Source organism: Narcine bancroftii, chromosome 7, assembly GCF_036971445.1.
Source record: "Narcine bancroftii isolate sNarBan1 chromosome 7, sNarBan1.hap1, whole genome shotgun sequence".
Lineage (NCBI taxonomy): Eukaryota > Metazoa > Chordata > Chondrichthyes > Torpediniformes > Narcinidae > Narcine > Narcine bancroftii.
The window spans coordinates 166,353,341-166,370,109 of NC_091475.1; the positions used below are offsets into that span (position 1 = coordinate 166,353,341).

Consider the following 16,769-nt stretch of genomic DNA (forward strand, 5'->3'; position numbering starts at 1 on the left):
TGATAAGCCTTCCCTCAGTTCTTCCAATGTATCGAAATATCGCTGTGCTGTGACTTGTACTTTGTGAAATGCTAACTGTGACCATTCAGTCCCTCCTGTCTTTACTATCTCTTACAGTGATGATCCCATTTTACTAAAACTGGAGCTCGTAATAGTACCAAACTATTTTTATGCCTCATCCCACTGACCCACACCCAGTCCATAGCCCTCCATACCCCTCCCATCCACATACATATCCAAATTCTTCTTAAATGTTAAAATTGAGCCTACATTCACCACTACAGGTGACAGCTCGTTTCACACTCCCACCACTCTCTGAGGAGAGGTTTCCTCTCGTGTTCCCCCTAAACATTCACCCTTAACCCATGTCTTCTGGTTTGTATCTCACCTACCCTCAGTGGAAAAAGTCTACCTACATTTGGAGAGAAACTCTCTAGATTCATGCTGTAAAATTGACATCTGCCAAAAGTCAGATGTTATAGGAGTCTATTAATCATCCATGAGTCACTGCTTTCAACACTGAAAGGAAGGGAGAGAATGTCCCATATCAGTAAAATGTGATAATTAAAAATTGAAATGTATTGTTTTGAAAGTTCAAATATTGTTTCAGTTGAATATATCCTGTTGGTAAAACAGCTATAATTTTAAACAAAATGTATTCTCCCTCTGCTGAGTATTTAGCATTGTCTTGTACAGAAGGGTGTGGCATGAAGGTTTGTACAGTATTGGACAAGTTTTAACAGATTGAAGTACATCATGGTATGTACTTTGCAAATCTTTTACATTCTTCCTCTTCTCAGGAGCAAAATAGTTTGCTTTATCAGGTATATTACAATTTGATTATATTCAGATTTTTAGTTAAAAGCTGTGTTTATTCAGTGCATTTATTCTAAAGCATTTTATTAGCACGTTTGTGTTTTGAAGTGTAGCATTGCTGTAATGCACTATCAGCCTGGCAGCTTAGACGTCCCATGCTCCAGTTTATAGAAGGTGACTTGAATCAAGAACAACCTTTTCCGATTCAGCCAGAAATGTCATCGACTAAAAATGCTGGATTGTAAAGTAATTATTGTACATCTTGTTGATTACATATTCATTTATATTCAAGTGAGGGCACAAACTGTGTACATATTGAATTTAAATTGATTTAGTTCTTGGACTAAATGTGCTTTATTTTCGTGAATTTTGTTATAGTGTGCTGACAGATATTTCAGCTGTCTGGACCCAATGTTCTCTGGAAGTCTTTAGCTTTCTGGAAAATCATCTCAATTTTTTAGCAGTGTTACCAGGGGATTTAGGGAGCCATTTTGGCCACATTTGCACATCCCAGCAGGAGGTCTATTCATTGCAGGAATATATTTATTAGACAAGTGTAATTTCTCCATTCTTTTATCAGTCTGCATAATTTTGCCTTTTTAAATGAAGATTGCTAGTTCCCATTGAAATCCACTTGAAGTATGGTTATGTTTAATTTGAGGCACAGATGTTCCTGTTGAATTTGATTGGAAATGACAGCATGAGACAGTTTTTAAAAATTTAAACAAAGTTTAATTAGAAACTTTTTATGGTTTGTTTCAACATTCTCAATGGGGGTCATATATGACTCCACCCCAGATGCCGCAGCACATTTAAGTAAAAGCCTCGTTAAATTTTCACCTTGTGTAACAACTTTTTTAAAATTTGGATATGCGAAAGACACACAAAGTGTCCTTGAACTCAACGAGGTAAACATTAGAGCAGGGGTTCCCAACCTGGGTCACATGTACCCCCAATGGTACATTTGCACTTTTCAGGGGGTACATTGGGTCTGAGAGAATAACCACTACTGTACAATACATGGTGTTGTAATCTGCAGTCAGATTGCATAATGTCATTTTTTTTATCCTTAATTTTTAGGGGTACATGGGAACCTATAAAAATGCCCAAGGGGTTCAGAGGAACAAAAAGGTTGGGAACCCCCGCCTCCGCGAAACCCCCGCCTCCGCGAGACCCCCGCCTCCGCGAGACCCCCGCCTCCGCGAGACCCCCGCCTCCGCGAGACCCCCGCCTCCGCGAGACCCCCGCCTCCGCGAGACCCCCGCCTCCGCGAGACCCCCGCCTCCGCGAGACCCCCGCCTCCGCGAGACCCCCGCCTCCGCGAGACCCCCGCCTCCGCGAGACCCCCGCCTCCGCGAGACCCCCGCCTCCGCGAGACCCCCGCCTCCGCGAGACCCCCGCCTCCGCGAGACCCCCGCCTCCGCGAGACCCCCGCCTCCGCGAGACCCCCGCCTCCGCGAGACCCCCGCCTCCGCGAGACCCCCGCCTCCGCGAAACCCCCGCCTCCGCGAAACCTCCGCGAAACCCCCGCCTCCGCGAAACCTCCGCGAAACCCCCGCCTCCGCGAAACCCCCGCCTCCGCGAAACCTCCGCCTCCGCGAAACCTCCGCGAAACCCCCGCCTCCGCGAAACCCCCGCCTCCGCGAAACCTCCGCGAAACCCCCGCCTCCGCGAAACCTCCGCGAAACCCCCGCCTCCGCGAAACCCCCGCCTCCGCGAAACCCCCGCCAAACCTCCGCGAAACCCCCGCCAAACCTCCGCGAAACCCCCGCCAAACCTCCGCGAAACCCCCGCCAAACCTCCGCGAAACCCCCGCCAAACCTCCGCGAAACCCCCGCCAAACCTCCGCGAAACCCCCGCCAAACCTCCGCGAAACCCCCGCCAAACCTCCGCGAAACCCCCGCCTCCATAGATCCCCTTCAATAGGGTCTGTCCTAGCTAACCTGTGCTATCTCCTCAGCATCTGTGACTGTTGCCTATCACCTTGGCTGTCGCCAGCTAGCAACTCGACAAAATGAGCCTCTTGAATGGCTGAGTACGGTACAGAATAGTAGCCTTATGGATGTCATATGAGAGATTATTATCCGGATCAATTCAAATATCCTCCACTTCACAGGCAATCTGCTCTAGAAGATGAGCTACAAGTAAACGGAATTTCATCTTCTGACTTGTCACACTGTGGGTTGAGAATCATGATCCTTGAGGATCATGAACCACGCCATGTATTGTTAATAAAAAGGGGGCAGGAAACCTCTAACTCATTGATTCTCAACCTTTTTCTTTCTACTCATATACCACTTTAAATATTCCTGATACCATAGGTGCTCTATGATTACTAAGGGATTGCTTAAGGTGGTATGTGGGTGGAAAGAAAAAGTTTGAAGACCAATATTTTAATCATACCTAATTGACTCGTTATGTGCACGGTTTCATAACTCCAAAGGAAAAGGGCCAATGACAATTTGTCTCAAGCAAAATATTTCAATAACAATTGGGTCTAGAGCAGTGATTCTCAACCTTCCCTTCCCACTCACATATACCCCCTTAAGTAATCCCTTACTAATCACCGATGGCATAGGGATTACTTAAAGTGATTGTGAGTGGAAAGAAAAAGATTGAGAACCACTGTCTAGCTTGACCTCTCTGACTGCTTCTGTAAGGGGTTTATTCTCATGTCTTTCCATTTTAACCTAGAAGGTGCTGTGAACCCATATGGTCACCACTTATAGCTCCAGTAATTTACCTAGGAGACACACAATTTAAAGAATACACTTCATTTTTTTTATACAAAATGGAGTTAACTCTTTTTTTTATTCTTCTCTAACACACACTGAAATCTTCATCTCGCCAAACCCCTCTTGCCTTTTCAATGGTTCTACGCCACACAGATGATCTCCATCTCCTCCTCCTGCATCCGAGATTGATCACAATGTATGTAGCCTTCTGAACTAAACTGCACATGTGCACTTTTACTCCCACCATGTGTCGCTTCAGATAAGTCATTAGTGGTGACCAGCACTGCTTCCAACTCAGGTAAGTAAGCAATTTCAACGCTACCTTTTCTGCCTCCAAGCTTGATTATTCTTCTAAACGTTTGGCCAAATTCCCAATGACAGATGGCCTGATGGAGATCGAGCCTCCTTTCACTCATTAAGTTCTGGAAATGTGGCATTTGCTGCTTGCTATTGTTGGAATGCCTGGACACCAGAAGTTCCCTTCAAAACCAGGGGCTACAGCCAATAAGATACAGTCCAATGCTTTCCTGTACTCCATATTAGATTTTGCTTGATTTCGCGCTCATTATTTTTAAATTTAGAGATGCAGTGCGGTAACAAGGCTCTTCTAGCCCGCACTGCCCAAATAAACCAATGTGACCATTTAACATATTAACTCCATACGTATTTGCAATGTGGGAGGAAATCAGAGAACCCAGAGGAAACCCACATTGATACATAGAGAATGTACACACACTTTGCAGACCACGTCGGACGGTAACCCAGGTCGCTGGTGCTGTAATAGCGTTATGTTACAATATCAGAATGATATTAGAAATACGCATTTAGTTTTGTATTCAGCCTTAAGGAATGTTAAGATATCCAAACTCATAAGTAAATTTTGCTAAATACTGAAAACGTCTCGGTGAGTTGGGAGTTAAATAAGATGTGTGTCATGCCTTTCAAAACTATGGTTGGGCAAAGCTGAAGTTATGCCTGTTTGGACTTGTGTGGTCAATCCTTGCATTAATTCAGTTGGTTTTGCTTTATGAGCTGTAAATAGACACAAAAACGTAGTTACAAAATAGTCTTGCGTAAAGGTGTTTTTTTTTCCTGAAGCAATTTACAGATCAAGTCATGTAATCTGTTCATGGAAGGAGGGGTGAGATTTGTAGTGAGGGTGGAGACTTTTTAAAACAAATGAGGTTAAGTGAAAGAAAGTGAGAAAATCATTGGATCATTTGTAATGTTGATTTGTGTGCAACGACAGACTGCTCACATGTTCACTCGTTGGTTAGATTAATACTGTGCATATGAAAGTTTCAAGGGGAAAAAAATCTCCCAGTGCTCTCTTTGGAAGGGTGTGTTCACATGAAAGCCGTGAGCCAATGCAATAACTGATTGCGTTTGTAAAGTAAATCAGCAGTATTGCAGGTGTAGGCATTGTGACAAATACCAACTCATCAAGTGTGGGGCTGGGCTACTAAATCAGGCTTCTTTAAAAAAGAGATCCTGAAATTCGCCATAGCTGTTCAAAACCCCAGGCCCACAGACCTGATCATGAATTTGCTACAGTTGAAGGAACTTTCTCAGTCTGATCTGTATCGAAGGAGGCTGGAGCGACATGACAGCTTTGGAACTGCTGGTTTAGAGAAGAGAAAGTTAAGGTGTGTATGTTTCGAGTTGATTATTAACCACACCTGCTATGTTTATATATTTTAAAAAAAAACTGTATTCCAATTTTCACATCAAAACAGCGACTTTGGAATTGGTGTTCTTACCTCAAGCGTGAGATGTATAATGTCAAAAGGCATTTGATTGCACATGCAAATGTATATACGTCTTGCATAACCTTGAGAAGTTGATTGGTATTCCTAAAATCGGTGTTCTTTTGGTCACCAATGTCAGATGTGGTGTTTAATAGTCTGTCAATAAATTTGCATAAGGATTATTTTGAACAGAACGTTTTGCACAGCATTTTTGTTTACAGGTATTACTGAAATTGATAATTTCCTGTAACATTGACATCTAAAAATTTGTTTCAAAAATGAAGTTGGTCTTTCAGTTACGATAATCATTTCTTGTTGGGCCCCTGGGCAAATGAGCCTCAATGAACTGAAAAGTATTTGGAGAGAATAGTGCTCTCTCTACCTCTGTTCTCTTAAAGGAATGTGTATGTGAGAGGGGGAAGAGAGAGATGAGCCATCTGTGTGACAGCAGGAGTGCTTTCATCTCAATGTAAGCATTTTCAAACCTTTTAATTTAGTTCCAATGTATCAATTCTGTTAACAAGTATTGAATGTAATACTTCTACAGATGTCACAGCTATAGATTCAACTTGTGGAGAAGATGGACTCTTACAATGGAATGTGCCTGTAGGGAACTATGGTGGAGTGCAATTTTCATTTCTGTGCAAAACGTAAAAGGTCACCATGTGATCCATAAGCCTGAAGCTAATAAAAATGAGTAGACTTGCCCTATGTGGAGGGTTCACAAACACTAGGACATTTTTTTCCATTTTGTTTAGTGATTTTTTTTTTCAAAGCTATATAATTGTATCTCTATGAATTTGTTTCAGGAAATCTTAACTTTTTTTTATTGAACCTAATCCCATTTGTCTCTTGGCTACCACATTATGATAATGATTTACTTCAATTCCTTTCAAAGAATAATTGATCTTTTAACATTTTTGTCATCTTTTTGCAACCTTTGCCCATTCTATAGATCACTAGATTAACATGGAAATATTTACAACACCAAGTATTTGTTTAATATTTGTGCTAAAGGATGAACAAAACTGATTCTTGAAAATGAAAAGCACATTCTACATATTGAAGATGAGTTTAACGCAGTGGAACTTTTTTTTCCAGATTCTTATTAATGCTTATTGGGTTATTTGCATTCCCACTTCATTTGTCTTTTTTTTTGTCTTGGCCCAAACAAATAGAAGTAGAGTGATTATTATTTTGTTCTGCGCTGTAATAACAAATCAAAAAGATTCCTTGACAAGTACTTTGAATCCATTATTCCCATACTTGAAAGTTGATAAATTTATCTTCAAGATCTATCTTGAATTTTATTTGAAATCTGAGAAGTAAAATATTTCAACAGTGGTTATACTGACGTTCACCTTAATTGTATGAAGTTTCATCTCACAAGTTTCAATATTAGATTTGTTTTTTTGAATTTCATTTTATTAGCAAAAAAGATGAGGGAATATGATGCAGCTATTATGTACAAAAATATTTAAGGTAGAAATAGAACATCATAAAGTTGGATTTCGTTTATTTTAATAAAACAGTTAATTATGAAAATCAATAGAACTGTAAATGTTGGAAATCTGAAATGAAAACCGAAAATGAGGAAAACGTCAGGGCAAGTAGCTTCCTTGCAAAAAGAGCTCCGTTCAAGAATTCTTCAAGAAAGAAACTTTTCAATTTAGACAAAGGGTGTTCAACCTGAAAACTACTCTTTCTGGAGATGTTGCCTAATCTGCCGAGTACTTTCAGCATTTCTTATTTTGAATTAATACTCACTTTTGCATTAATGAAAAGGGAGAGATTGGAAGGGGTGTAAATGGTAAGGCCCTGGAGAGTGTTGTAGAAAGTGAGTCCTGGGTATACCAATGTACTTCCTTAAAATTAGCAACCTGGTGGGACAAAAAGTGTTGGGCAGATTTTCCTCAATCTATCAGGACATGGAGTACAAAGTTAAAATGTATTGTCAAGAATACATACATGACATCACATACAACCCTGAGATTTCCCTGTGAGCCAGGAAGAATTTCTACTTATTGGTAACTGTAAACTGTATCCCAGAAAAAGATAAATGTACAAAAGGAAGAAATGTAAACTGTGCAACACAAAAAATAAATATTTAGTAATAAATGATGTTCAAGTTAAGTGTCTTTAAATGAGTGTTGTTAAAGAGTCTGATGATGGAAGGGTAGCAACTGTTCCTGAACCTGGTGATACAAAGCTTGTTGCTTCAATATCTCTTTCCTGATGGCAGCAGCAAGAACAAAGAATGTTCTGGATGGTGTGAATCCTTGATGATTGCTGCTGCTCTCCAGAGGCACCATTCCATGAAGATGTACTGGACAGTGTCCACTACCTTTTGCCAGGCTTTCTGCTCAGGTATGGTGCCCCCATGATGCAGCTGGTCAGCACACTTTCCACAACACATCTGTAGAAGATTGCTAAAGTTACCAAAGTCGTACTGATCCTCTACAAACTTGAGGAAGTAGAGACGCTGACATGGTTTCTTCATGATGGCATTAGTATGTTGAGTCCAGGTGAGGTCTATGTTAAAGCTGCTCAAGACTAATGAGATCATATTGGGAGTATTGTGGGCAGTTATGGTTTGTCCTTTGATAGGATAGATGTCATTAACCTGGAAAAGGTATATATTTAAAAAAAAAATTCTAATAAATATTTTCAGTCTCGGGGATGTGAGCTACAAGGAGAGCTAGAAAGGCTTGTATTTTTTTTCTTCTGAAGCTTAGGTGATTCAGGGATGATCTTTACAAAGGGTATAAAATTATGAGCAGTATAGAGAAGGTAAATAGTTTGGTCACTTACTCTGGATAGGGGAGTCTAAAACTAGAGCTATAGGTTTAAGGCGCAAGGGAAAAATTTGAGATCAGAATGGCAAGTTTTTATAGGAAGTGAGCTACCAGAGAAAGATGTAAAAGTTGGTTTTAAAAAAAAAAACCAGCATTTAAAGGACATTTATGCAGGTGCATGGATAGGAACAGTTGAGATGAATATGGGCCAAAAAGAGGCAAATGGGCCTAGCTGAGAGAGACAACTTGGTATGAATTGGACAAGTTGGGCCAAAGGGTCTCTTTCTGTGTTCTTTAACTCTTAACGTCATTAAGGAGCCCTGAATGGAATTTATTTCCAAAATACAGTAGAATAGGGTGTGGGAATCAGCATGGGAAAAATAAGGTCCAGATATCCAGTTAAATTTGGTTTGAAATTGGCAAATATACTGGAGCAAACATTAAAAGGCCACCTTTTGTTTCATAATCATAAAATTAATAAATCTGAATAGATTTGCTCCCAATGGAAGTATAGATCCTCATACAATCTCCCCCATTTGATCAATGTTAAAATAATCATCACTGAATTAAAAATAGAAAATACTGGAAGTATATCCTGCCTTGGTTTGACTTGCAAAATATATAATCTCATACATACCTGAATTAAACCCCATCTTATTTCTTCAGCTCACTTATCCAGTTGATCATGATTCAGAAACCCTTCCTCACTGTCCACTACACCAGTCGAGGCTGTCTGTAAGGGCTGGTGTCGCATGGCCTGAGATGTGTTATTGCTGCGTATCCAACTCTCACTTCTGTTAAATAGGAAGGGTCTCTGTCCTGAAATGTTAACTGGTTCTTCTTTTCATGGATGCTGCTTGTCTGACTGACTTCTTCCAGCATTTTTGTTTTCCTTTCTAATTTCAGCATTTGCAGTTTACCCTCTTTATTTCAATTTTCATCTTAGAGCAAATTTTAAGTATTGTAATTTGCCTATTCAGCTACTAAAATATTTTATCAGTCCTTTATCTTTCTGAAATTTAAAGACATAAAATAAATTATGGGACCATCTATGGCACAGAAGTTTGGTTAATTGCATTGGTATATTTCTGCTGAGTTTGGTACGATTCAGCAATAGAGAATGTAAATTTTTACAACATTTTGAATAAAAATAAATATTTGAAAACCATGTTGTGAACCTTCAATAAGAAGGAGCCTGCAAAATGCTGGAGCTCCAGTGTTGGGTTAGAGGAGAGTAAGTCTGGTATTTTAAAGGCACTCTTTTTAAAGCATTTTTCTAATTTTTTTATATATATACCCAAATATTCAGCATTGAGCCTGTTAGTTCATGTTATGAATAACTCTGGTTCAGTTTATGCTATTGTTTTGAATACAAGATAAAGGATGGAATGCCATCTCTGAGGATTTTCTTTGAACTGTGCCTGTACAAATGAAAATATTGTACCATAATTGAGGACCAAAATGATCTACCGTACCAATAAGAACAAAAAAATGAAATTTTGATTTAAAACAAGAAGTAGCTTGTTCTTGTATATGTGTTTCTGTTGTGTACGTTGTACATCGTATGCACCTCAGAAATTCTTTCAGCTCTAGTTACTAAATCTTGCAGTAAAAATGTGGAATTTTCCAGCATGAATTGCTCTTCGTTTTTATAGGTGGTTATTAGCAGCTGTCTTGTTCTCACCAAGGCTGGAGAAGTTGTTCTCTGTAATTGGTTTTAGGTTTTTTTTCTCTCTGTAATGACTAAGCTGCTGTGGAATGAGGTGGAGTTATTGTGAAATATACGCTAAATTAACTTTCACATTTTTTGGTCTGTTTTGGATTGGCTGCTGTGAAGATAGGCTTAAAACCACTTCCTCTTGAGAGTTCAAAATTTTGCCACTCAATTGAAATGCAGATTGATGACATTCTTTCATTGCTGTTGTAGTACATTGCAATCGTTCTGTAGTCAATCTACAGAATGAAGAACTATGTTATTAGTCTTGCCCAAGATTAGAAGTCTGAGCAAACAGTTGTGAATTGAGATGATGGTTAACTCCTTTAAATGTGGTAAGTGGTCAGGGAAAAAGGATGAGATTCCTTAAATTTATCATCAAAAACTTTCAAAATAAAACAGAAAATGCTAGCAATTCCAGAAATAGTGTCAATTAATACTGGAAGGATGTGGAGACTTTGGAGAGGGTGAAGAAGAGGTTCACCAAGAGGTAGGCTGGATTAGAGAATGTTAACTGAAAGGAATCTGTCCAATTAAGGCCATCCACAAGTCGAGGAACAGCACCTTTATATTTCATCTTGGCAGATTTCAACCAGATGGCATCAATGTTGACTACTTCAATTCCTGATAACCTCCTCCCTGGTCTCTCTTTCTCCATCCCTCTGTCTCCTTTCCTCTAACACCCCACCATCTTCCTTTCCTTAACTTATCAGAGAGCTCCCCTTCTTGGCCCTCTGCCATCTCATCTTTTCACCTCTTGGCTTCTTTCTCTCCTACCCTCTCACCTGTATCCACTTATCACCTCTTAACTGTTAGCAGGTGCTTCTCCCCTTTTTAAATTCAGGCATCCACCTGTTTTTCCAAATACAGTAAAACCTCCTTAGAGCACAGTAGTTGGGGTCCAAGATTTCATATCGCATTACAGCCGAGTCGCAGAACAGATGCATATATGTCAGAGTGCAGGGCGGCCGGCGCGGGACGCTGGGGCAGGGGCGTCCCGCGCCAACAGTCCCTGCCCCGAAGTCCCAGGGAGGGGTCTGTCAGGTGCGGTGGGTTGGGTTGCTGGCTGATTGTCATCAGCCCGCCCCTTAGCAGCTTGGGGTCCACGGACACCTGACCTATAAGCGATTCTGCAGATTAACGAATTGCGTTCTAAAGAGGTTTCACTGTACTTGAAGGACTCAGACCCTAAACGTTGATTGCCTTTTAATTCCTATGGATTCTGCGGGACTTGCTGAGTTTCTCCAGGACTTTTGTGTATTGCCCTCAACCCCAGCATCTTCAGATTTTTTGATTTACCTAACTAAAAGGAGAGGTTAGACAAACTTGGACTGTTTTCTCTGAAGTGTCAGAGGCTAATGGGTAAGCTGATAGAACTGTATAATATTATGAGAGAGGTTTTAGGTGGAGTTGTTCTCATGCCCACTACCCCACCCCCCCCCCCCCACCCCTTCCCTGTAGAGTGGAATAGGTCAAATATTTCAAAGGCATAGGTTTAAAGTGAGAGGCAGAGGGTTTTTGAAGAAGATTTAATTGGAATGGTAGATGCCTGAAACACACTGGCAGGGAAAAGATAGAAGCAGATGTCAGCAATGCTTAAGAACCATTTTGACAGATGCATGAACAGGCAGGGGATGGACGGAGATGCAAGGGACTGTAGATGCTTGGATATGAAGCAACAAATAATCTCATGGGGGAGTTCAGCACGTGAAGCAGCATCAGTGGGAGGGGAAAAAAAGTAATCATTTTAGACTCTGAGTACTGAAGGGAGATAGCCACTACAATGAGGAATGCCTGTATGGGTAAACCACCCAGACACAGAACAGACAATGCGGGATTCGAACCCCAGTCCTGATCTCTGGCACTTTGCTAACCCATGCTTTAAAGTGGTTGAAGCTTTTTTGTCAGGAAATCCTGAAATACTAAGTTTCTCTTTCCAGAGATGCTGACAAGTGTTTCCAGCTTTTTTTTTGTTTTATCTTGATTTAAATTTGCAGAATCAGTAGAGTTATGCTTGTGGTTCAGTAGATGCACAAGAATGTTGACAGGATTTCAAGGTTTGAGTTACAGGGAAAGGTTGTGCAGACTGGGGCTTTTTTCTCTGGAGCGTAGAAGATTGAGAGGGGACTTGATAGAGGTGTTTAAGATTTTAAAAGGGACAGACAGAGTAAACGTGGATAGGCTTTGTCAATTAAGAGTGGGGGAGATTCAAACTAGAGGGCATGGTTTAAGATTGAAGGGGGAAAATTATAAGGGGAACATGAGGGGAAATTTCTTTACGCAAAGGGTGGTAGGGATGTGGAATGAGCTTCCGACAGACGTGGTCGAGGCGGGATCTTTGGTTACATTTAAGGAAAGACTGGATAGTTACATGGATAGGAGAGGACTGGAGGGGTATGGACCGGGTGCTGGTCAGTGGGACTAGGAGGGTGGGGATTTGTTACGGCATGGACTAGTAGGGCTGAACTGGCCTGTTCTGTGCTGTAAGTGGTTATATGGTTATATAACAGTGGGTGATTGAAAAACAAATGCTCCGTGATAAGATTGATCATATGGAGAAATTTAGCGGGGGAAATAATATATGAATGATTGATTTAAAAGAAGGCGCAGAAGGAAGAGTTAAATTCTTTGAATCCTGGATTCCCAATGTACATTGTGCTGAGTCACTCAGTGGACAAGTACGGATTGAGAGAGCCCATCGAACCTTCGGATCTAGAAGAAATGAGGATACACATCCTCGACCAGTCCTTGTGAGGCTGCTGAGCTTCAGGGATCGAGAAGTAAATCTTAAGAGCAGCATTTAAGTACTCTAAAATAAATAATGCCCCACTGAAATGGGATGGACAAGAAGTCATGTTTTTCCAAGGTTTCAGCCCAGTGGTCATACAGAAATGAAAAGAATTCAACAAGGTCAAGCGGCAACTCCAGATGAAGAATCTTTACAGGTGGAGGTGTCTGAAGGTAACTAGTGGTTTTTCAAGATAAAACAAGAGGCAGAAGAATTTGTTCATGGACTTTAAGAAAAAAAATTACTTTGGAAGAGAATTTTATGAAGTTTGTATTTTTGTGGACGAAGTAAAGATGTATTTTTTCGAGTCATCTGATATTTATTAAGTAATGTTAACCTTATTGATACTTCAAAGAGAGCTCGGTGGGGGTGGGGGAGAGAATGTTGAACAAAGTAGCAGCAAGGCGTAGACTTCGGTCTAAAGGGGTGATGGCATCAGGAGGGAAGTTTATTTTAAAGATGACACTTTAGGGTGGGATTCTTCTTCATCCCTGGAAGATTCTGTGGGGTTCTTGTTTACGACACCATTAGACCAGGGACTTTTTTTTCCAAAAAGAAGGAGATCACAAGATTGTTTAACTATTTACTGTGACTCTACAGTGCAATGTTTGTAAATCAATGTAGATAAGTCGTTAATGTTTATAAGTTTTAACATTAATGTTTTGAATGGTCAATCAAGAGAGGTTTTTGGCTCACTTGAAAAAATTAAAGGCAGATGTGCCCTTTTTACAGGAAACATGACAAGTTAAAAAGAGGATGGTGGAGCACCTCTTCACTTTGTCGTTCAATTCTAAGGCAAGGGGGTTGCGATTTTAATAAATAAAATGTTCTGGTTCTCATAGAGAAGATGTGTGATGGTAAATTGTAAGATTTGTTCAGAATCATGGATGCTTCTTAACATTTATGCGCCAAACTATGATGACAAAACCCTTATGAAAGGTATATTTTTGAAATCTTCTGAGGGTAGACAAAATATTTTGATAGGAGGAGATTTTAATTTCTGTCTGGATCCAAAATTGGATAAATCTTCAAGAACAGTAACTAGGGCTAAGGTTGCAAAAATGATGTTATCTTGATTAATATTTGGAGGCAGAGTAACCCAACGGAGAGAGAAAATCTGAATAAGATTAATTATGTTCCTTTTGTTTAGTAAAATAGAACAGTACTTATAAAAATGGAAGGATTTGCCGATAACATTAATAGGAAGAGCGAGTTGTGTGAAGATGAAAGTGATGCCAAAACTTCGATACTTGTTCTAATCACTTCCTATATCTTAAGAATTTTTTTCAAATTGATAAACAAGTAAGACAATTCCTATGGAATAACAAAGTGCCCAGAATTGCATTGGTAAAACTAACCTGGGATTATAAATTAGGAGGGCTGAGACTTCCAGACTTCATATTTAAAAAAAAAATATATTATCTGGCTGCACAAGCAAGATTTTTAACTTTTTTTTAAGATAATTCACCAAACTGGGTTCATATTGGGCTACATTTTATGAATGAAGTACCAGCTAAAGACTTTATTTGACTTGATGCTCAGTAGCAGCAGCTGCACTGCTACTGAAAGAACACACAACCAGACGGGTTGAGCTTAGTGAGCAGAAAACTGGTTTATTGCTGACTGCCAAGCTAGACTTGTACTCCCAGCCCGGACCTGGCTGAGAGGGGCTGGGGGGCGCCGATGTCATTCGGGCGTTACGTGGTCCCCCAGCACGGGCTTCTGAGCCTGGTGCTGAGAAGAAGGGGAAACCCCCGACGATGCCATTTTGGCCGGCTGCCCCACCGCGTGGATTACAAGCGGGACCGGTTCGCCTGCCTAGTGGCATGCCGCCACACAGCCCCCCCACCTCCCCAGAACTGGCACCAATGTCCTTTTAAGCTGCGCAGCCTTGCTTCTTGGGCTGGGCCACAATCACTGTTTCAGTGGGGTTGAGGTGAGCTGGCTTCAGCCTGTCCACAGTAAACAGCTCCCTTCTGCTGCCGATGCCAAGCGTGAACATAGATCCCGAACCCTGTACGACCCCTCGTAAGGTCTGTGCAGAGGTGCTGCGGGCGGGCCCTGCTGAATAAAATCTTACTCTGCAGAGTGCAGCTTGCTGGGGATGTAAGATGGTCGTGTGCCGTGTCTGGGTGGCAGTGGGGGTGCTAAGGAGTCCCAAGTGGGCCCAGAGGTGGGGAAGTAGCTCATGTGGCAACCGCTGTGAGTTGTGAGGCACGTTGATGAACTCACCGGGCAGTGCTAGCAGTGCGCCGAAGACCAGCTCAGCTGATGACGCCTGCAGATTCTCCTTGGGCTTGGAGCGGATGCCCAGGAGCACCCAAGGCAGTTCGTCCAGCCAGTCGGGACCGGTGAGTCGGGCCATAAGTGCTGATTTAAAGTGGCAGTGCAGACGCTTGACCAGCCCATTGACCTGCGGATGATAGGCCGTGGTGCGGTTTAGTTCTATCCCCAACCTGTTGGTGAACTGTGCTCAGAGCGCAGAGGTGAACTGGGCGCCCTGATCGATGATGAGGTGATTCAGAACGCCGAACTGGGTGACCCAACCGTGCAACAGCGCTCAGGAGCAGGAGTCTGTGGAGGCATCTGGCATCGGGATCACCTCGGGCCAACAAATGGTGTGGTCTACCACCGTGAACAGGTAACGGTTGCCCTGGGAAACTGGTAAGGGCCTGACTATGTCCACGTGAATGTGGCTGAACCATTCTCGGATGTGCTCGAACTCTTGCACGGGCGCCCTGGTGTGTCTGTGCACCTTGGACATCTGGCAATGGATGCATGTTCTGGCCCAGCCCGCGATCTGCTTCCGCAGCCCATGCCAGATGAAACACACTGCCACCATACGGACCGTGGACCTGATAGAAGGGTGCGAAAGGTCATGAATATGGTGGAAAACTTGCCTGCACCACTGCTGGGGAACCACTGGTCGCAGGGTGCCCATGGAGACATCACACTGGGCAGTGCCCTCACTGCTAGGAGCCGAGAGGTCCTGGAACCACAGGCCCATGATGGCAGTCCTGAAGGCTTGCGTCTTCTAGTCCCGGGTGAGCTGGTCGAATCGAGGCCGGGTGTCAGTGCGCAGATGGCCAGTTGTGAGAATCCATTGGTGACCACGTTGTCCTTCCCCACCTTGTGCCGAATGTCGGTGGTAAACTCCGACACAAAGGAGAGGTGACATTGCTGGTGGGCCGACCAGGTATCCTTTGCCATTGCGAATGCCTGAGTAGGGGGTTTATGGTCCCCTCCAAGAAATAGCGGAAATGCCGCACCGTCAGGTACATGCCCAGTAACTCACGGTTGAAGGTGCTATACTTGCTCTCTGGTGGGCGGAGCAGTCGGCTGAAAAATGCCACCGGCTTCCATTCTCCATTCACCTGCTGCTCCAGGACAGCGCCGATGGCTGTGGCAGATGCATCAATGGAGAGCACCATATGCAGGACAGTGTGCAGGTGGGCGAGCATGGTAGCCTTCACGAGGGCATCCTTGGTGGCCTCGAATGAACTGCAGGTCTCTGGGTCCAGGTGAGCATTTTGTGCTTGGCTGTGATGAGGGCGAATAGCGGCTGCATGATGCGCGTGGCTCCTGGGATGAAATTGACCATACCCCCAAACTCCTGCAGTCCCTTGAGGTTGTCCGGGCGTGGGAACTCCTTGATAGTGGCGACCTTTGTATCGGTGGGCGTGGCTCCTTCGGCCACAATGGTATGGCCCAGGAACTGCATGCACTCTTTCCTGAACTGGCACTTGGCTGGGTTCATGGTGAGGCCGGTCGGCCAGCCAGGAGAAGAGGGCGCGCAGGTGGGCCTTGTGTTGCACCCAATCCCTGCTGGCAACGAGGATGTCGTCCAAGTAAATGAAGATGAAATCTAGGTCCCTGCCCACTGAGTCCATGAGGCGCTGGAAGGTCTGAGCGGCGCTCTTTAGCCCGAAAGGCATGCAAAGGAATTTGAACAATCTGAAGGGTGTAATGATGGCCATCTTGGGTATGTCCTCAGGGTGCACCAGGATTTGGTGATACCCGTGCACCAGGTCAACCTTGGAGAAAACCCTTGCACTATGCAGGTTGGCTGTAAAGTCCTGGATGTGAGGGATGGGGTAATGGACAGAAACTGTCGCCTCGTTGAGCTGTCAATAGTGTCCGCAGGGGCGCCAGCCGCCGAAGGCTTTCCAGACC

General features: G+C 42.9%; 1 protein-coding gene across 6 annotated transcripts in view; it reads left to right on the forward strand.

Moving 5' to 3' along the window:
- The window catches only part of LOC138739333 (LIM and senescent cell antigen-like-containing domain protein 1), a 122,195-nt gene that overhangs the window by 35,812 nt on the left and 69,614 nt on the right, over positions 1 to 16,769 (forward strand). Inside the window, exon 1 of one of the 6 annotated variants that reach the window (XM_069891150.1) lies at positions 2,885 to 2,960. The exons of 2 other annotated variants lie outside the window; for them this stretch is intronic. In XM_069891150.1, coding sequence (XP_069747251.1) covers positions 2,950 to 2,960 — 11 coding nt within the window. In that variant the 5' untranslated portion in view covers positions 2,885 to 2,949. Of the gene's footprint in view, positions 1 to 2,884; positions 2,961 to 4,427; positions 5,198 to 7,642; positions 7,667 to 12,336; positions 12,770 to 16,769 lie in introns of those variants that run through there. 3 more of the 6 variants (XM_069891148.1, XM_069891153.1, XM_069891152.1) reach the window with 3 other exon arrangements.